A 22,021-nucleotide genomic window follows, 5' to 3' on the forward strand; every position below is an offset into this window, starting at 1 on the left:
TTTCTTTTTCACCTTGTATTATGCTTTGCTGAGGTCTGTTATGATACAGACTCCCTCCAGATTTTCCTAGTAGCCTCATTTACGTGTTTTTTAAAAAAGATCTATTTATTTTTGGCTGTGAAGAGTCTTCGTTGCTGTTCGAGGGCTTTCTCCTGTGAGCAGCAGGGCTACTCTAGCGTGCCGAGCTTCTTTTGGAGGTGGCTCCTCTTTCTGTGGAACGTGGGCCCTAGATTGTGTGGGCTTTAGTAGTCTCACCTCTCGGGCTCCAGAGCACTGACCCCATAGTTGTGGTACATGGGGTTAGTTGCTCTGTGGCATGTGGGATCCTTCCGGACCAGGGATCAAACCTGTGTCCCTTGCATTGGCCGGCGGACTCCTAACTACCAGGGAAGCCCCTTATTCACTCTGATGCTTATCACTTCACTGTCTCCTCAGAGTGGACAGTATACTGCTGCCTTTCCCTGGCTTAACTTTTCCACCTGTCCTCATCTTCTGTTGTCTTAGTTTCTTAATTAGTATGGGACTAATAAAATGCTGCATTTTTATTTTCCAAAATTGACAGCTAGGTTTTGAAATTGCGTAAATACTTTTAAAGGGGAGAGAAAAGCATCAGCAAAGCTCAAGTTGCCTTTAGCTTCTCTCTCCTCATGGTCTCTCCCACCTTGCCACCCCAACCTTACAGGGTATTTTAAAAATAGTTCATTGCAGCACTGTTTATAATAGCCAGGACATGGAAGCAACCTAGATGCCCATCAGCAGACAAATGGATAAGGAAGCTGTGGTACATATACACCATGGAATATTACTCAGCCGTTAAAAAGAATTCATTTGAATCAGTTCTAGTGAGATGGATGAAACTGTAACCCATTATACAGAGTGAAGTAAGCCAGAAAGATAAAGAACATTACAGCATACTAACACACATATATGGAATTTAGAAAGATGGTAATGATAACCCTATATGCAAAACAGAAAAAGAGACACAGATGTACAGAACAGACTTATGGACTCTGTGGGAGAAGGCGAGGGTGGGATGTTTCGAGAGAACAGCATCGAAACATGTATATTATCCATAGTGAAACAGATCACCAGCCCAGGTTCGATGCATGAAACAAGTGCTCCGGCCTGGTGCACTGGGAAGACCCAGAGGGATCGGGTGGGGAGGGAGGTGGGAGGGGGGATCGGGATGGGGAATACATGTAACTCCATGGCTGATTCATGTCAATGTATGACAAAACCCACTTCAATATTGTAAAGTAATTAGCCTCCAACTAATAAAAATAAATGAAAAAAAAAAAAAGAAAACAAATTTATAGGAAATATGTGAAATATTAAAAAAAAAAGCTTTCCCACATAAGCATGTCAAATTTGCCTTGTATAGATACTGTTCTGCCTGCTGTATGAAGAATAGGTTGGTGGGTAGGAGCAAGACTGAATACAGAGTCAAGAGTTGATTGTCAGTCATCCCATTGAAAAATAAATGGTTAAAAAAAAATGGTAGAGGTTGTGTTTAGAGTGGTTAATAGTGGAGAGAGTGAGTAGAGGACAAACTAGTAATCTGAGGATGTAGGGTTGATAGAAATTAGTGAGTGATGGGATGCAGTGAATAAAGGAGAAGGCACTGTCGAGGACAACCCTCAGGTTTTTGACATAAGCAGCTGAGATAATAGTAGTACTGTTGACTGAACTAGGGAAAGCTAGAGAAGGAGCAGAGTAGGGTAGTAAAGAGATTGATTATGGTGAATTGATTCTCTTTGTGAATCTAAATAATGTCAAGTGGATGCTTGAGAGGACTGGAATAGAGTTCAGAGAAAGTCTAAGATGGAAAAACAAAATTACTAGTATAGTGATGGTAGTGGAAACTGTAAGTGGAGAGTAGATCACTTTGGTGGGTGGGAAGAAGACCTAGCCCTGGGACTAATGACTGAGGGATTTCGTAGAGGAAGTTAATCTTACAAAGCAGGCTGAGCAAGAGCAGCCAGAGGTAAAATAGGGAAACCTGGAAGCCAAAGAAGGACAGTTTCAGGAGAAGAGAGAGTGGTGAGGCGTAGAATGCTGCTTAGACATAGGTTAGCTCTGTCTGTGGGATTCAGAGATGTGGGGTCGGGGGGGGGGGTCATTGATGATCTTGGGAAGAACTGTTCCTGGTTTGATAGAAGCAGATGTCAGGTGAGATTTGGCTGGAGAGGGAATGTGAGAGAGAAGAAAATAGAGGGAGAAGTTTGGGCAGCTCTGTTAACAGTTGGATGTGATTCCTCCTGGGGGAGGAAATGGGAGGTTTGAGGTTGAAGGGATAGGTACAAGTAGGTTATTTATTTTTTTAATGAATGAGTGAGTGGATGAATGAACGGATAGTCTAGTTAGAGTGTGAGAGGTTGATGAGTGCCAAGGAATAATCATAATGTACGGTTCTAGAGAGATGAGAAGGGATAGGTTGTAATAACATACACAGTGTTTACATATATTCATTTACACAGGAAGGGATTGATTGCCTTTAGATTGGGGGGAAGAATAATAGCATGGGGGGTGGGAATGCTGTTCTAATAGGATAAATGCTTATTGTTGTGGATTTCATACTTGAATGTAAATTCACTGAAAAACCCTCTGAACATTAAACCAGAGGGTTGCTGCTGCTGCTGCTAAGTCACTTTAGTTGTGTGCGACCCCATAGACGTCAGCCTACCAGTCTCCCCCGTCCCTGGGATTCTCCAGGCAAGAACACTGGAGTGGAGTGCCATTGCCTTCTCTGAAACCAGAGGGTTGAGAGTCTTATCTCAAAGATGCAACTCCCATTTGATCATTTTATCATTTCTACTGCCAACTACATTTGACTACCTCTACCAGGAAAATCCCACTTTTTTCCCCCTGATTGAAAACCATATATGCAGTAAATAATTTGTTTGGGAGGATTAATCTGTACATATGACATCTTTTCCCCTGGTGTTTTTGGTACTTCATCTTTATTCCATTGCAGAGAATTTTGTTAGAGTTTTGATTTCTACTTTGTTTTACTTTTTCCCTTGTTTTATGAATTACAACTAAATTCCACTGTGGGGAGAACTTCTAATAGAATTAACTGACTAAATTTGACCTAAATAGTAATTGGTGTCCTGAGCAGAAAAAACACAAGTCCTTTTTTCCTTCAGAAGACTTTTCAGTAGACTTTTATGTTAGAATGGAGTTTTGAGTAGAGTTGTATGGGATACAAAATTGAAGAGTTACGAAACTCTTGTACGGTAAAAAGTCTGTGATTCCCGTGCCTCAGTCACTCTCTCTCCTTCCCAGCACAGCTGGTGTTACTCTCTTCTTTACTATCCTTCCAGAGATTTCTGTGCATGTACAGACAAACTCATACAATTTTGTTCATTTTACACTATTGATATAATGTATCTTTTTTGTTCATTTAATGTTATGTATTAGAAAGTGCTCCATATTAGTATATAGAGAATTTTTTAATTCTTTATGGCCACATTGTATGGGCGTCCCATGATGTCCTATTTATGGTTGATGCCAGTGTTTGTGATTGATATGGACATATTTAAGTGGTTTTGCCTGCAATACTGGTTGCTTTTTTGGGAAGCAGAAGTCACTGTAAATCTCAATACTTAAAATTTAAGGAACTTGAAAGGTTGACTTGTCATATTGAAAGACATTGATAATTGTTATGTTTCCTTACAAGGAAAAACAGTCTATATTTGTGCTATCCACATAATTTATTTACTTGGAAGAAGCAAGAGTTTTATTTAAAGATCATTTTAACAGATTTATTTTTCATTTTAGTGTCTTTTCTGATATTTAAGAAGAACTTTATTCTAGAGTATATAACTTCACTCTCTGCAGAAGAGTTAACGCTCATGTTTATTTATTTAGAAAACCTTGTTTTATTCCTCTTACCCGAGGATATTGCATATCTATAAATATTTTATTTCTTGTTTTTTTTTCTCTTTTCTGTCAGCATGCTTCATTTCAGACACTGGCAGTTTGTTGATTGAACTTTTACTCCCTCTGTTGGCTTTCAGTGGTGTTACATTCCTTTTGGAGTGGTGTTTGCAATGACCTTTATGCTATTTTTCTTTTAGCTCAAAAATTAATAATGATACAAATACACTTTTTTTTGGGCTGTGTCATGTGGGATCTTGGTTCCCCAACTAGGGATTGAACCTGGGCCCCCTGCAGTGTGTGGAGTCTTAACTGCTGACTGCCAGGGAAGCCCCATGGGATTTTTAATTTATAAATGTTTCCAGTGGTCATGAATGTTCTGATTTTCATGAATGTGTTAGGGAAACTTCGTCAGAATGCCTGTTTTATTTATTTCTTGGCTGTGCTGGGTCTTTGTTGCTGCTCGGGCTTTCTCTAGTTGTGGCGAGCTGGGGCTCCTCTAGTTGCAGCGCGCAGGCTTCTTATCGCTGTGGCTTCTCTTGTTGCAGAGCATGGGCTCTAGGGCCTGTGGATTCCAGAAGTTGTGGCACGAGGGCTCAGTCGTTGCGGCTCCTGGGCTCTGGAGCCCAGGCTCAATAGTTGTGCTTCGGGCTTGGTTGCTCCGTGGCACGTGGGATCTTCCTGGATCAGAAATCGAACCCGTGTCTCCTGTGTTGGTATGTGGATTCTGTACCAGGGAAGCCGCAGAATGCCTGTTTTGTCAGCAGCTAAGAACAGGACCTAAGCAGGGAGAAAAATAACAGATATGTAAAACATTCATGTTTATATGTTTATAGTAAGCAAAAAGTAGACTTGTCATGTTAGACCAATGGAGGGATTTTTCAGTTATCTTCCAATTGCTGTCTAACACATGGTGAACTATCAAGTAACTTGATGGAATGATGTAATGGAGATGTCTTATTGTACCTTTACTAACACCATGTAGCTTAATGTTTGTGTCTGTCTGTGACTTGTGGGACATTATGATAATTGCCTTCTTTAACATCAGTTGTTCAAGGTGACATACTTACTTGCCTTGCACATTGTTAGGATCCTCTTAAAAACTACCAGTTAATGAACATTGTGCTGTATAGGTCACAGCTCTTGTGGTTAAAGATTATGTCCTGTTTCTCTTATGAGTAAGTGGAGTTGTAGCACACACAGTGGGGGAAAGATATTAGGTTCTAAAGTTAGCATTGGAGGTGGATAATGCATGTGTAGGGTGTTTTCTTTTAAACCCTTTAAGTCATTCTTAAAAGAGAGTATTAGGTTTTCTGGGTTCACAAAGTAGTTTATCTGTATTTAGTGGCTATTGTTTATGAAACAAAACATACGTTTAAACACTAGATTCATATTTAGCATGATGAGAGGTTTATGGAAACTAGGAAGAACTGATGAAACAACAGATTCAGGTTTTTCGGCTTAATGCCTGTCTAGAGCAGCTCCTATTGAGCAAAATGGCAGACAGCTTTGATCACATAATTACTTCTGTTGTTCACTTGTCAAATGTACGTAATTGATGGGTTTTTTCCGTTTAAGGAAGGTGTGCATTTGATGTCACTCCCCTGTAGCTCGCTCCCTTGCTTTTTTTCTTTGAAGATTTGAACATAAAAGTAATCATTCCAGTTAACTTGTTCTAGATCAATTTTTTGAAGCATTCTTTTTCATTTATATTAGAGTTAAAAATGTGTGCTACCTATATCAGAGTTTTGAGGATCCTTTTTTCGAACACTTTAAATAAAGTTTTAAAGTTGAGAATACTTGTTTGGTTGCTTGCTGGCCTTGCAAATTGAGTAATAGAAGATTAATATTGTGCCATTTTTAGTAGCCATGTATGCCAGTATTTGGTTGCATTAAGTCCTTTGAATTTGACTTGTTCAAGCAATTAATAGGTATATATATAGATATAGATATATATATATATTTTGATAGATATATTTTAAAGGCCCACATGATGACTACTTTTAGTATCCACTTAGAAAGGTAGGATGTTGTGTTGATTCAATGATCTGCTATTTCTGTTTATTGATTTTTGTGTGTTTTTATACAGGTTGGTTTCCTGTTACATCTTTGACATAGTTTGCTAGACTGCTCCATGAATTAACTCGAAAATCTGAAATGAAGATGGAGGAGGCAGTGGGAAAAGTTGAAGAACTCATTGAGTCTGAAGTGCCACCAAAAACATCTGAACAAGAGACAGCTAAGGAGGAAGATGGATCTGTGGAACTGGAATCTCAAGTTCCAAAAGATGGTGTGGTGGATTCTACAGTTCTTTCTTCAATGCCCTGCTTGTTGATGGAACTGAGAAGGGACTCTTCTGAGTCTCAGTTAGCATCCACAGAGAGTGACAAGCCGACAACTGGCCGAGTTTATGAGAGTGACTCCTCTAACCACTGCATGCTTTCCCCTTCCTCTAGCGGTCACCTGGCCGATTCAGATACATTGTCTTCTGCAGAGGAGAATGAACCCTCCCAGGCGGAAACAGCGGTAGAAGGAGACCCTTCCGGAGTGTCTGGTGCCACAGTTGGGCGTAAGTCTCGCCGGTCACGATCTGAAAGTGAAACATCCACCATGGCTGCCAAGAAAAACCGGCAGTCCAGTGATAAACAGAATGGCCGAGTTGCCAAGGTTAAAGGTCATCGGAGCCAAAAGCACAAGGAGAGAATCAGGCTACTGAGGCAGAAGCGGGAGGCTGCTGCACGGAAGAAATATAACCTGTTGCAGGACAGTAGTACCAGTGATAGTGACCTGACTTGTGACTCAAGCACGAGCTCATCAGATGATGATGAAGAGGTTTCAGGGAGCAGCAAGACAATCACTGCAGAGATACCAGGTAGAGGATGTTTTTTAAACTGACTGTAGAGCACCTGGTGGCATTTCTCAGCTCTCGGGCTCAGTTAGATGAGTGACACTTGAAAAAAATCCAGGAGACCTGCAGCTCTATGTAAATTTGAAGACTGCAGTGTATTAACAAGACATGCCAATTTAAAAATCTGTTTTGAGGTTTCTAGTGCACTTAGCACATCAGCCCAGAAAAAAAAAAAATTAATGATAGGGACAAGATTATTTTTAAAGAATGGAATTTCTCACAAGTCTTTTTCTCTGTAACCCATTACCTGAACGCCCATCATTGCCTTTCTAGCACTGCTTAGATCTAATTCTCACTGTTCAGTGTTATTACCAAGTACGTATTCCTCAGGAATAGGCACCTTGCTTTATTATATAGCCACTGCACTCAAGCTGATGGTGTCTGAAATAACATGTTCTATTTTTTGTTAAAGGTTTCTAATAACTGTTCCTGCTAAAACAGTAGTTTTATGTATTCCCCTTCTCCCTCATTCAGTGCATGGTTAGCTCGTTGTCACTTGCATTTGAAAAGAATGTTTTTTGCAAAATTTCCCCCTTAACACCCCCAAGTTTAAAAAGTTCAGTAGAAATCCACTGTTCCAGCTCTCATTGATATGAGTCTGTAATTTATTACATGTTTGACATAATCTGCTTTCTCTATATTACTTCGTCTGATACTGTGTACTGTGAAGGCAGTCTTGAGATTTCCTAGTGCAAGAAAAATGAAATATGAACAGTCCTTAATTGGGTGAATTCTCATTGTTGAAGAGACTTTTGATGAGGAACATTCTGTAAAGTAGTCAGCATTTAATAGATCATGACAGGGTTATTTGTTGCTATGGTAAAGAGGGGGAAGTTTTGGTTTTCAAAGTTTTATGGGTGACTTTTTTTCTCCTAGTTTTTTGAAAGGTTTCTGATTCTGTGAATCAGCATATTGCTGATATATGAAGAATATTTCAAGAAAAATCATATTGGTTAAGTAAACCTATAACTAACCAAACTTACAGAAACTCAGTAACAAGAATGATTTTATAGATGTTCAACTTACAATAAAAGTATCATTCATATAGTATATTAAATGTTTTCCTAACAATTGTTGGACATGCTTACTGTTTTAATATCTATTGAATTCCTTTGGTAGTTTCCTGTGTTATAATTACTGGGAAAGAGGGTTTAATGAAGCCCATCAGTTGACTGCATGAGAGAAGCAGACATTGGGGTTGTTTTAAGGCAGGTATATTTAAGTTTTATATTTAGTGTTTTAAGGAAAATCTATTAACAACCATACAATTGTTTATGCATTCTTAGGTCCTGTACTAATCTACTACTCATGATCATAATGGATCTCTTGATACAGTGCTTAATTCCACTCACTAAACAGATTTTTATGTAACTGCCCAATGCTTCTTTGTCTTTTTATGGAAACGGAGAAGGTGGGTGAACAAAAATTCTCTTTGAAGATAGACCCCATTGTAGAGGTGGCATGAGAAATACCTTCAGGGACGTTCTCCCTGTTGGCTTATATAGATTAGGTGTGCTTTGTTCATGTTTTCCAAACCCCTCTGCTAATTGACTACCTTGACCAGTAACTAAAACTTCTAAAATGTCAGTCATCTATTTCTTGTCTATTCTGAATTGTATACCAACCAAAACACCAAAGTAAATTATCTGAATCTATAATTTAGTTTCTGTTTTGAAAATACGCAGAGTTTTCAAAATATGTAGAGTAATCATGGAGAACCAAATGGTAGCTAAGGTGCAGGGCCATTATATATGACTATCTGGGCTGTACGCTGCAGTTTCTGAAGATGCTGTACATATAAGCAGCTATGAATGGTCTTTCCTAGAATTATGCAAAGCAACAAAGATAGAACAGCTTAAGTTTAAATATTAGGAAGTTCATTTCAACTATTCACATTGTTATCCCTGAAAAATTTTGACATTGGCCTTTTCTGTTGTCATAATTATGTGTACCTCATTTTCTTGAGTCATATTATAACTTCAGGGTAGGAGGGATACACTCTGCCCTAGTAGAAGGCAGTTGTTGAAAAGTTACATGGATTGTAAAGATAGGATAAATTGTGAACTGACTTGAAAGTCGAGTGTAACACTGTGGACATTCAGGTGAACTTAAACTGGATATGTCTAACAACGAAACTCTTGGGATTTGGAATTTGAATGCAGCGATTTATACAGAATGGAAACCAAGAGGGAGAATAAAAACTGATATTCTTGCTTTATGCTTTCATTAAGTTGCAAATAATTTTAGTAGTTCAGAAGTGCTTTATAAACTTTTATTTTGCAGCAGTTTAAACACTGAAGGAATTATGCTAAATGTTGACTTATGCCAAACAATTTAGCAATTAAAGCATTTTCTTTTAAAGAGTAAAAATAATGTTGCAGACTTGTATAGTGCCTGGTGATGCATAATAATGGAGTTTGATATTTGGACCACATATGTTTACAGAGTGGTTTTGTTGTCTTAGTTAGCATTTAGCTGATAGGCAGCTTAGTATCCACACTAGGTCAATTCTCTCCTTGAAGTTTTCGAAACTATTGATACATTTCTCTTTTAAGAATCTGGAAGTATCATATCAAGATAATTCTGGCAGTTCTTTCATCTGGGGGACTTAGAGATGAGCAAAAATAGAGTATTTTGTAGTGGATATTAATGTGAAAATGGTGTGGTGGTTTTGAGTATTCAAGGTTTTTGTTGAGTATCTCATTTATAGGTGATCTTTATATTATTAATCATTCTTTGCAGTTTTATTATTGGAGCATTATTTCTTCACGGGTTGTGAGAGATGTCAGTTTTTCTGTAAAATCACTTTGAAACTAGATATATAAAGTCTGCTCTTGCAGGGAATTTTTGTTTTTTGTTTTGTTTTGGCTTTGCCACATGGCTTATGGAATCTTAATTCCTTGATCAGAGATTGAATGAAAGCCCTTGGCATTGAAAGCATGGAGTCCTAACCATTGGATGGCCATGGAACTCCCCCAGGGACTTTTTATTTTAGTGAATGTGAGTAATGGACATCAGACTTCAATTCAAAAATTCTCTGAACAGAGCAGCTTACGTGCATCATTGAGGGTGGGCTGCAGAGAAAAGTTTTTCCAGTGACATGTTTTTCATGAATATTTAGTATATAATAAACCTCACGGTAGCTTCATCTTGTGTGTGTGTGCTCAGTTGGTCTCTTGTGTCTGACTCTTTGCGACCCCATGGACTGTAGCCCACCAGACTCTTCTGTCCATGGAGTTTTCCAGGCAAGAATACTGGAGTGGGTTGCCATTTCCTACTCCAGGGGATCTTCCCAACCCGGGGAAGGAACCCATGTCTTCTGTGTCTCCTGCATTGTCAGGCAGATTTTATACCACTGCACCACCTGGGAAGCCTGTAGCTTCATCTTCCCTTGGCTATAATGACCTACTTTTGTGTAGTTTAGTATGCACCATGTAGGTGACCACTCAGACTGAGGTTCAAAAGTAGTATCCATCTTGGTAGGTAAGGGTCAGTTGGTTTGCATTTAGAAAATCTAATTGGTCTATTTTGGAGAATGTCAGGCTGTAGAGGATACCGAAGATCATCTGAGTACTTAATCCTTTGTGGTCAGGCTGGAGCAGCTCAGCCCTCCTGAAGCTAGGATCTCAGCATTCATAGCTCACCACAATTATTTATACAATGAAATTCCTCATGATTAGTTATTACTTTACCTTACAGGTTTTCCTTTGTAGAGACTTATTGTGCCTGATCATTTAACTCTTAGAAATGAAAATAAGTAGTAAATCCTTCATAGAAAAATTTGAAAATAGAAAAATGTGAAGTCTAAGATTAAAATCCTATTTCTGTTAACATTTAAGAATATTGCCTTCTATAATATATAACAGAATTGATCATACTATGTATACTTTTTATTTCCCTCTAACATTGCATTTTGAGCATTTAACCAAAACACAATAGTCTCCCTAAAACCATGTGTGGATTTTGAATAATTTAACTAACTATAAAATAACTTCCCTAATGTTGGCCCTTTGGGCTGTTTTTAGCTTTTGCTATTATGAAGAAGGGTATGAACACTTTTTAAGTCTCTCAACACATACTGCCAAACTACTCTTTAAGACTTTATTGAGTTTATTTCATCCAGGAGCTTAACTGTTGGTTGCATTATATTCTCTCTTTTGAGTGTTTATGAAAATGTTGCTGGTTTGATGGAAGAATTGTATTTTGGCATTAATTTGTATTTCTTTGCCTCACTAATGAAGTTGAAAAATCATACTGACCATCTGTATTCTTTTGATAAACAATCGATTCATGTTCTTTGCATATTTTCCTCTTGCTCCACTTTTGTTTAAAATTGATTTGTGAGGGTTTGTAACTTACTGAGGGTTGAATTACTTGAAAAATTTTATTATTAATTTAAGCTGTAGCGACTCACAGTGGAAGATGAGACCCCAAACCCAGGTTGGGAATCCCGTAACCTTTTTCCTATATTGAATATGAGATGACTGAAAGCCCCATGTCCACAATTTAAAATCTGATTGTATTTTGGCAGCTGTTTAGGAGACTCATTAAATACACTGATAACAAAATACCAAGACTGTGTAATCAGGTGAAAACTGCCTGAGAGCAGTGATAGTAAATGCAAACAAAGATCATAGTATCTGCAGTTTTCATTCTGGCTGTATGTTAGAATCACTTGGGTGGGAACCACTTAAAACTTGACGATGCCCGCGCTACATTCCAGACTTGTTAAATCAGAATCTCTGGATCTGACCCAGGCATCAGCATTTTCGTCTCAGCGTTTTGGAAACATAATTGACATATAACATTTTGTAAATTTAAGGTATAAAAGGTATTGATTTAATAAATGTCAGTTCAGTTCAGTCTCTTAGTCGTGTCCGACTCTTTGTGACCCCATGGACTGCAGCACGCCAGGCTTCCTTGTCCATCACCAACTCCCCAAGCTTGCTCAGATTCACATCCATTGAGTCAGTGATGCCATCCAACCATATCATTCTCTGTCGTCCCCTTCTCCTAAATGTATATATTGTGAAATTTATTAGCACAAGGTTAGCTAACACACCTCTTACTTTGCATACTTATGATTTATGTATTAGGAAGTTGTAGTTGTCTTCCTTTCAAATATATGATGCAGTATTGTTAACTGTAGTCACTATGGTGTATTAAATCCCTAGAACTTATTCTTCTTATACAACTGGGAGTTCGTCCCCTTTGATCACCTTCGCTCATTCTTGCTGCACTCTGTACTCTCCACCAAACTACTCTGTGCTTTTATAGTTTGGTTTTCTTAAGATTCCACGTGCAAGTGAGATCATACAATATTTGTCTTTCTCTGACTTACTTCACTTAGCATAAAGGTACCAGCATTTTTAAGCTCCCTGGTGGTGACATTGGGCAGCCAGGCTGAGAACTACTCAGTTAAGCAGTGATGTGTGAAGTCTCCCATAGCTGAAGGTCATTGTAGTCTGCTTCAGTTAAGTTCTGAACAGTAGAGTCTTGTTTTTTAAAATGTTGTTAATTATAAAAACCACAACACAGTCTTTATTAATTAACATAAGCAATTATAAATTTTTCTCCATTTAAGTGATTATATTAAAAGCATGCATTGTTTAAATGTGATTTCCTCAATACTGCAGTGTCCAGATAATGTTACCTTAAATTTAGAAGCTTTGAAATGTTACTGGTGGGTATTCTTTGACAATCTCCAGTGTTAAAGTACCGAGGTGTTATTTTTGGCCTGTTGCTCCTAATTTATTTCCTTAAGTGAGTGCCCTTAAAACCTTCATGTATGCAAAAGCATAAACTTTGCTTTTGATAGGTCTTTCTCAAAGTAGGATATATTTTAGTGTTAAAGGGACATATGTATGTTTAAGATGAGAATATGGTCCTTGGTTGGCTTTCTTTTTTTAGATGTATTTTTCAGAGCAATTGTAGGTTCACAGCAAAAGAAAACGGAAGGTACAGAGATTCCCCATTTATTCCTCTTCTCACATGTGTACAGCCTCCTCCACTACCAACACCTGCACAGAGCGGAATGTTTGTACCTAGATTGACACGTCATCACTCAGAGTCCATAGTTTATACATTAGGGTTCATACGTGGTTTGTACATCCTGTTTATTTTGACATGTGTAATTTCGTCTTCTCTTTAGACTTTAAAATGTCTTGCTTTTAGTGTTTTTTGCTGGTAGTCATCTTTATAAGGCTGCACTTATCTCACTGTCTTTAGCACAAGTGTTCTCACACCCCTTTGTTGAATTCAGCTTTTAAATACTGAAAAATAAGCAGCACCAGAATCTGAAATATCAAAGTAGCCATATAAACTCCTGTCCTATACACTAAAGTTTACCCAGCACTTATAATGGGGATAAACTGTTTAAAGAAAGTTTAATATACTTTGAATTCCTTTTAGTGTCTCCATAAGCTAAATATGTTATACTTTGGGGAAAGGTATGTCCTTCTTGAAGAAGTTTACTTTTATAAATCATGGGGTTTTTTTGCTTTTTTTTTTTTTTTTTTAATGTGTAGAGAGGGGGTGGAATGGAGTAATTAGGGGTGGAGGAATAAAATGAAGTTAGAGGGAAAGTTGGTAACAATAAACTTCATGAAGGTTTTATTTGCTGGGTAGAATTGGGCTCAAAATTTGTCCCGTAGCCTTTTAGGCATTGAAAAGAGGTGGGGTGGCATGATGTAAGCTGTTCTCTTTATGTAAGAGAAGCACTGCACTTCTTGAGACTGAGACCTGGGAAGCTTCTTTTGCCTATTCATACAAAGCCACTATGAGATAAAGTGAACTTTGTTTTCAGAAATACTTTGGGATAAATGCAATAGAGCAGTTCATGGGGGCAGTTCTTTATAAAGACTTGGTATAGGTAGATGGTATAAGGCCAAGATTGATTGATGCCATCATTCATTCATTCAGTAAATTTTGGACACCTGCTATGCGGCATTGGGAATGCAACAGTGAATGAAACATGTCTGCCCTCAAGAAACACACTCTTTTTTTGAGGAGACAGATAATAAATGAATTCATCATATGCTCTCAAGTAGGAATATACATTATGGATAATAATAAAGCAAGGTATAAGAGTTCAGATAAAAATGAACTAGAGATGGGGTAGAATAGCTATTTTAGGTAGCATAGGCAAGAGTGATCTGAGGAGGTAACGTTTTTAATAGTTACCTGAAGAAAAGAAGAGATCAGTATAGATAGTTTTATTAGAAACCCAAAGTATTTGGGATCCAAACCAAAACTAATCTGACCTAGTACAAGGATAAAACACTGTATATAGAAGAGCATATCCTAAAACTGGAATCCTCTGAAACCACTGTTTTACTTGGTATTAATAGGTGTACACTGTTCACACATTTGGAAAGTGCTGGATCATGTGGAAACAGATTTGTCTACTGCAGGACAACTCAGAGCCACTAATGTGCTCTCCAGAAGAGGATATGATTTGTAATCCAAAACTTAACCGCAAAACTTTTTTTTTGAGATATATGTTTTAGTACCTTGCACAAACCAGGGTTTATAAAAAATACTACACAGCAGTATACATGGATTTTGCATATCCTTTACGTGGTTTTTCCATAAGGAAAACAGTTTTTTTTTAACTTAAAGAGTATTTGATGAAAATCAGTTAACTGAGAATTATTTATACTGACTTATTATGGGTCAGCTGTTAAAACAACTTTTAGAATTTTAAAGTCATGGTGTGAAAACATTCAGGGATACAGTGATTTTCAGTCAGGGTGGTACACTAGAATCACCTAGGGAGCTTAAAACAAACCTAATGCCTGGGAGCCGCCTGTGTTTTGGTATTTGCTATACCATTCCAGGTCTTTATGTTTAGCAAGTTTGAAAGCTACTGATACTTCTCAAACTTGAGTAGTTAGTTGTATAGTACAAGATACAAAATCCTAGGCAGATTCGGTGAAGCTATGAAAACGGGTACTACTACTGCTGCTGCTGTCACTTCAGTGTCCGGCTCTGTGCGACTCGGTCCCTGGGATTCTCCAGGCAAGAACACTGGAGCGGGCTGCCATTTCCTTCTCCAGTGCATGAAAGTGAAAAGTGAGAGTGAAGTCGCTCAGTCGTGTCCGACTCTTAGCGACCCCATGGACTGCAGCCCACCAGGCTCCTCCGTCCATGGGATTTTCCAGGCAAGAGTACTGGAGTGGGGTGCCATTGCCTTCTCTGATGAAAAAGGGTAGTGTCATGTTATTTTTCTCAGAATTACTTTTGTTTGGTTAATTAAGTGCTCCTTATCATTGCTGAATCTATTTGCCTCTTCTTGGTAATGCTTAAGTCATTTTCCTGAATAAGCATGTCTTAATAAAAATACAATTTTCTGATTTTATGACGTTTTATCAAATGGCCTCACTGCCTTTAAAGCTGACTTTAGTCATACTGGTGGATCTGAAGGAGCACCCAGCGAAGTTTTAGGATTACTTGGCAGGGGTGCTGTGTGTTAGAAACATTATAGGCAGTGTCCTAGAAGAGGCCATGAGCTTTTATTCCAAGATGCAGAGGCAGACAGAGAAGTTCCGAATGTGGATGAAAAAACTAACTCACTTTGACACTGGTGAAGAGAACAAGCAGCTACTGGAACCCAGGGAACTTAAAATGCAACTAGTTGGCCAAGGCATTTCCCCTATCACCCAGTTAGTTTGCAGTTGCTTGATTCCTAAGAACTGCTGCAACAGCCCTTTGTGACTTGTCAGAGTGTTGACAGCACATTAGAATTCTCAGACATTACAGTTTTCCAATTAACGTTGTTGAAAATGGGAATATTATAGAACAACCTTTGAGTATATCACAAAATTAATTGTGTTAACTGTCTTCTGAATTGTGTAGGAAAGAATATGCTTTTGCCCATTTTAAGTTTCTTTTGGTAATGTTTTAAAAATTATAATAGTAAACAAGTTGATTTTTAAAAAATTAGTTACTCAAAACAAAGTTTCATGAATTCTAGTTAGAGTTTTATTACATGTGCTTGGAACATAGAACCGTATTTATATGATGATAGGAGTGATCCTTATCTTTATGCTTTTTTCATGCCAAAAACATAAATATCAGTAAGATATAAAATAGGGAGTCTTAGTGAATCCAGATAGGTAAGTGGTTACTTTCCTTAGCGTCTCTTAGCATTAATCTCTACAATAGTGTTGACTTGCTTGTGATTCCTGTAAGAGGAATGGTTAATTAATCTCATTCTGGAGGTCATGAGTGAATATTGCATGAGCATTTTTATGTCATTCTTTCATATGTCATTTAATGAACTGATTTTGTTGCTAGTCTTTAATGGCTTGTATGAAATAGCCTTTGTGTACAGGAAGAATGAATTACTTTTTGAGCAAATTAATACTCTACCTGCTATGTGAGATACTGTAGGGAATGCAGATTAGACAGGAGTTTGAGTTTATGTGTGAGAAAAGCAGTATTTTTCCATTGTTAAATAGATGGGTTTTTATTTTAAACTTTAAACTCTCTAGGCCAGTAACCTGGCAGAATCCAGTGAAATTGGTACTCTGATGTAAGGGGTAACCTCTAGAGGATACAGATGAAATGGTCACTCTATTAAGGGTGTGTATTGAATGGGCTTTTCAATTACTAGTGACTAAATGTATTGGCTAATGTACTACCAATTTAATTTTGTTTTCAGTCCCTGGACTGAAAATAAATGGTATGTTAAAGAGTCCATGGTGTGTGTAAAAGGGGAGAAAATAGCGCAGCATTGTTAGCTTTGCAACATGATAGATTTTCAGTGTGTGGCCTGGGACTGAGAAATAGTGGTATTTTGTCTTTTCTGGGTTGGTAGGAATATTGTGAGAAAAAGCTAAATTAGTAAGAAAATTTTCAGTAGGTGTATATAACTTTGCTAACATTACCTGTGCTTTTTTTTTTTTTAAATTGTGCTTCCTACTGGATTTACTTATAATAAAAATATGGTAGTTTTTCCCTTCAAATGTTAACTTCTCAATATGAGTAAGGTTATTTTAATATTTAATATAATTGCAGCTTTGAAAAAGATCTGATTGTGTGTTTTGCAAGAAGAAAGATAGGTGATATATTTGGAGTTTCATATATAGTTGGACATTAGAATGACAGGCGTTTGAACTGCACAGGTCTTATATGCAGATTTTTTGCACTAAATATGAGCTGTGGTTCTGCACAATCTGTGCTTGATAGTATTCATGGGTGTGGGACCACAGACTGTTTTTAAGTTTTGTGTGGATTCTCTTCAACTTGCAGCTGGTGAGAGCCCACCTTTAGGGTCTGCTATATAAACAATAAAGACCTTTGTTTTATTTTAGTAATTTACCAGTAACTACTCAGAAAAATTGTCATCACTTTTTCTATTTAGTTCTATATTCAGATATCTACACCTTGTAAATTAACTGTAATAGATTAAATCAATTTATTTTGCTTTTTTGAAGTGAAAAATGACTTTTAAAAAAATTTTCTTTTTAGAGCTTAATATATGAGAATTGGGAATTAACTTTGGGAAAGTTAGAATTGACAGGTTTTCCTCTGACATGATAGCACAACACTTGCAAACTACTTCAGCTAACATTTTTTTAACTTTCCTGTTTTATGCCAATAAGAAGAGCATATTGGTTTTGGGTGAGAAGTTTTTAACTAATATATAATTATTTGAAATTAAGATGTTTTCAGGGAAGTTTGTTCTGTATTTATCTTCTCCCTGGGATTACAGATTTTACTAGACATGGATTTTTAGATATAAGAAAATGTCAATTTCAGCATGTTAACATGACTGCTTTTCTATGCATGTATAACTGCTTCAAGAGCTTAACAGATTTTTTTGTTTCATGATTTAATGTTTCATATATTAAGCATGTAGTGAAATGCTTTTTATTTTTAAAATAGAAAACATGAATGAATCCTTTAAGAATAACATAAAAAATAACATAGACATATTCTTAGTATTGACTGGATATGTTCTGATTCTTGTTATTAGATAATGGAGTAGGAAATCTACAGGTATTTTTGCCTAAAAGAGAAAAATGTCAGTTGAGTGGAATTATCAAGCTTAAGTTTTAATAATTGATATTCAAGGTAAAAACATTGTAAACATTTGAGGTGTCAAACATAATAAATTTGAGGAAGCCCTTTTCTACATGAATTTGTATAAAGATATGGAAAGAGAGGTTTTGATAGAAAGAAGAGGAATACCAGAATGTACTGATTTAATTCTTAGAATATATGCTAAAATATTAAAATTTATTCTAAAACAAAATTTTATATTTTGTAGTTTGAAAAATTTAATCTTAAGAATAATTTTGTACCAGAAACATACATAGTTTTCCCCCTGATTTTCAGTTTGTCATGGTGTCTTAAAAATGTGTTGCTGTCTTAAGGAGTATTGTTTTGAAAAACAGTATTTTTTTTTTTTAATGAAATGTGCTTTAAAGTAATTATGCTTTTTCCAGATTGCACAGTTTAAAAATTCTTCTTTCAGAAGAATTTGTTTTGTATTGCGGACAAAGGAGTATTAAGTATTTGAAGTAGTTAAAATAGTTTTTTAAAAACTTGACTGCTGTTTGGATTATTGAATTTGTCTTCACTGAGGCAGGATCTGTATTCCTAAGATTATAGTCTAAATACGTACTAAGAAGTGGAAATTATTTTTGGATTGTGTGGTGGCATTTTTATATGGGTATTATTTTAGAAGTGCCTGGTGGTCATCCCTTGTGCTGTGCTTAGTCACTCAGTCCTGTCCAACTCTTTGCAACCCCATGGACCCACCAGACTTCTCTGTCCACGGGGATTCTCCAGGCAAGAATACTGCAGTGGGTTGCCATGCCCTCCTCCAGGGGATCTTCCCAACCCAGGGATTGAACCCAGGTCTCCCGCATTGCAGGCGGATTCTTTGCTGTCTGGGCCACCAAGGAAGCCCATGAATACCGGAATGGGTAGCCTATCCCTTCTCCAGGGGAACTTCCCCTGGAATTCGATTCCCAGGAATCAAATTGGAGTCTCCTGGATTGTAGGCGGATTCTTTACCATCTGAGCTACCAGATGGTAAAGGGAACCTTGGTCTTCCTTTAACTTACCTTCAATTGGCTTAATTTTCCTAGAATTTTAAGTATAGGGAATATATCCTGTTTAGGCTTTTCTGTGGTGTATAAAGGGCTAATGCTGGACAGAAACGTCTTTCAGTTGATCTAAATCATGTCTAGCATTGATCTAGACATGGTTGAAATGCTTTTTATTTAAGAATGTAATCCCACTCTGCTCAGTGTTATGTGGCAGCCTGGGTGGGTGGGTCTGGGGGAGAATGGATACTTGGAGATACATGGCTGAGTCCCTTTGCTGTCCACCTGTAACTGTCACAGCATTGTTAATTGGCCACCCAGTTAATCAGTTATACCCTAATACCAAATAAAAGGTTAATAAAAGAGTATATCCAGGAGAATGTGCTCCCAAATAGGGCTACCACCAGTGTCTACAGGCCGCAGGGCAAGCCAGGCAGTGGCCCCTCTGCTTCTCTGGGATCAGCAGGAAGATGACCTTTGGAGAGTCACTGAGGACTGGCAGATTGCAGTGCTTTGTAGGGAATGACTGCAAGAAAAGGAAAAAAAAAGACAAACAGATTATTTATTTAAAATATCTTTGCTCATTTTAATCAGTCCAGTTTTCAAGAAAAGGATCAATTCTGAAAGAAATAGAGGAAAGATTAAGATGAAGACTATAATCCCATATTTGGATTATATCAGCTCTGTAATGTCTACATATGCAATTTAGTTGCTGATATTTAAGCTGGGGGGGCACTATGGTGAATATGTTTTCTGATCATCTATCTACAGACTGTTTTCTGCCTAGAGTCTCCTAGTTCAGTGTTGTAGGACATTAGATTCCTAATCATTTTTAAGAAAATTTAACCAGCAAATTAAGATTAGAATTATCTGGTTATTTGAGCCTCTCATTGCATAATATCTTTCAGTTACATTAACATGTAATTTGTATGCATTATTAAAACTTGAGTGTAATAAGAGCTCAAATAAAATTTAATTTAAAACACAATAAAATTAAAATCTTAAAACTTAATATTTTGCATGAAGTTTTTTGTTTTTTTTTTTTTTTACTTAAAAGATCTGTCATTTTTGGGCTCCAAGAGAAAAAAGAAAAGCCTGTTCTTTGTTACTAAGTCAGAGGAATAAGCCTAGTCTCGAGTGTGTTTGTGCATGTGCTTGTGTAGGTGTGTGGACCTTCAGAATTATGAAATAATCCTATATTTTTATTAATGCTATAGTTGGCAGGTTGTGCTGGAAACATAACTATGCAATAGTCTACAGGGATTTTAGTGGATTCAGGTCACTAATATATCCATTCATTGCTTCCTAAATGTGTGTAAGAAAAAATTGCCACATATGAGTTAGAGTGATTAAGTTAGAGGGAAAAATTTATTTCTTAGATTATCAGGTAAAAATTTGGACTGCTTGTTTGTTTCATTAGCAGACTGAGTAAAAGAATATACACGAATTAGTTTATTTTGCTTCATTGCTTTTGTCATTTCTTAGTTATGTATATTTAACAGCAGATACTGTGATCTGAAGGTCGAGGTATAGCACAATTTAATGAAATTTATTGCTTAAGGTTTATGTGCAAGTCAGATAACATGGGCAGGTTATTTTACAGAAGGTGACTTCTAAAAATAATTACCTGTTATATTTTGCTTAGCTTCTGTTGATTTACTCTCCTGTTCAGATTATTTAAATAGTATAATAAGGGCACAGTGGAAAAGATTTTGTGGGGTTTCACATGTGAGAAAACACAGTATCAAAACAATTTGAGCAGATTTATTAAGCTGAAATTTTATTAATTTTTTATTAAATTTGTTCTAATAAAAATTGTTCTCAAAGAATAATTCTCAGAATATTTAAAAATGGCGTATATGCCCTCAATCATTGTACAGATAAGAAACTTGTTTTTAATTTGTCTAGAATAGTTGTATGAGTACATTAATAGTTATCAGTGTGAATAACTTCCAAGTTCTATACTTTTCATTTTTTTCTTGATTCTGTTTTTAATTTCTCTGAAGTTTAGGAAAAGTTAGTGGGGATTGAAACCAAAGTAATGAGTAGATCTTTTCATATTATCTTAAATTACTACAACGTACAATAGAAGACATGTTAAGAAATGACAGAATAATAATCCATGAGGAAGTGTATTTATTCTTTGATAATGAAGTCTTATAACTTTAAGATTTGGGAAGAATGTTAACAAATTGCTGTGATTTTTATTTTTACTGCATTTTCTTTATATCTTTTACCTAATTCTGCATTTGAAGTGTATCAGTTGACCTAGATAAATAAAATTTTTTAAAAAGAAATGTTTCTTGTTACTCTATTTAGGATCATTTTACATTAGTTATAGTGATTCCCTACCAGTTAATTCACGTTAGGTGTTCCTACTTTTCCATCATGAAATGAATGGCATTAGTTTGTAGGTAATATCACTAATAATAGATTTTGCATGGTGTTTTTCAGATAATTTTCAGTCTTTTTGCAGTTGGTATATTGAAAAAGAAAATAACAAAATATCACTGCTAACTTGAAAGGTAGAGATTCTTCTCCTTTATATGTCCTTCTGAGTTACCCTTGTTAAAAATTGAGGACTGTTTAGAAAATAGCAAAATGTAGTCTACCTTGAGGAGTAATCAAAAAGCTGAATGGAGGGACTTCCCTGGTGGTCCATGGCTAAGGCTGCACATCCAATTCAAGGGGCCTGGGTTCAATCCCTGGTCAGGGAACTAGATCCCACATGCCACAGCTAAGACCTAGCACAGCCAAATAAATAAATGTGTTTTTTAAAAAAAAAAAAAAAGCTGAATGGATGTGTCGTTAGCAGGGTACATAGATATGAGGATGTGGCTAAAGTCATATCAAATTTTCATGTTCTTCCTTCTTGTATGTAGTGTAGATGTCTTAGTTTTGTTCTCCATTGATCTGAATCCTCAAAGCAGAAGTTGTGGATTTGTCCTTGGAATACAAAGATAAATTGAAAGATGGTGACCTCTGCAAGTGTCCTGTTTTCTGTATTTAATCTTGAATATTTCCTTTTACCTCTTCGATACTTTAAAAGTTAACTGTCCATCAGTATTATAGGTAACTTTTCTGGGCAAAATGACCTATCATTTGTCAGTATGATGTAAGAACAGATGTAATCCTTAAAACTTTATTTCTCCCTTGTAAACTGAACATCTAAATT

At 36.7% G+C, this 22,021-nt stretch overlaps 1 protein-coding gene across 6 annotated transcripts in view; it reads left to right on the forward strand.

Annotated features, from left to right (window-relative positions):
- Positions 1 to 22,021, forward strand: part of ARK2N (arkadia (RNF111) N-terminal like PKA signaling regulator 2N) — an 88,778-nt gene that overhangs the window by 32,049 nt on the left and 34,708 nt on the right. For all 6 annotated transcript variants that reach the window (XM_061131009.1, XM_061131008.1, XM_061131010.1 and 3 more), the window contains exon 2: positions 5,969 to 6,751. In XM_061131009.1, the coding sequence (XP_060986992.1) occupies positions 6,037 to 6,751 (715 nt within the window). In that variant the 5' untranslated portion in view covers positions 5,969 to 6,036. The remainder of the gene's footprint in view (positions 1 to 5,968; positions 6,752 to 22,021) is intronic.

The sequence above is a fragment of the Dama dama genome, chromosome 27 (genome assembly GCF_033118175.1).
Source record: "Dama dama isolate Ldn47 chromosome 27, ASM3311817v1, whole genome shotgun sequence".
NCBI lineage: Eukaryota > Metazoa > Chordata > Mammalia > Artiodactyla > Cervidae > Dama > Dama dama.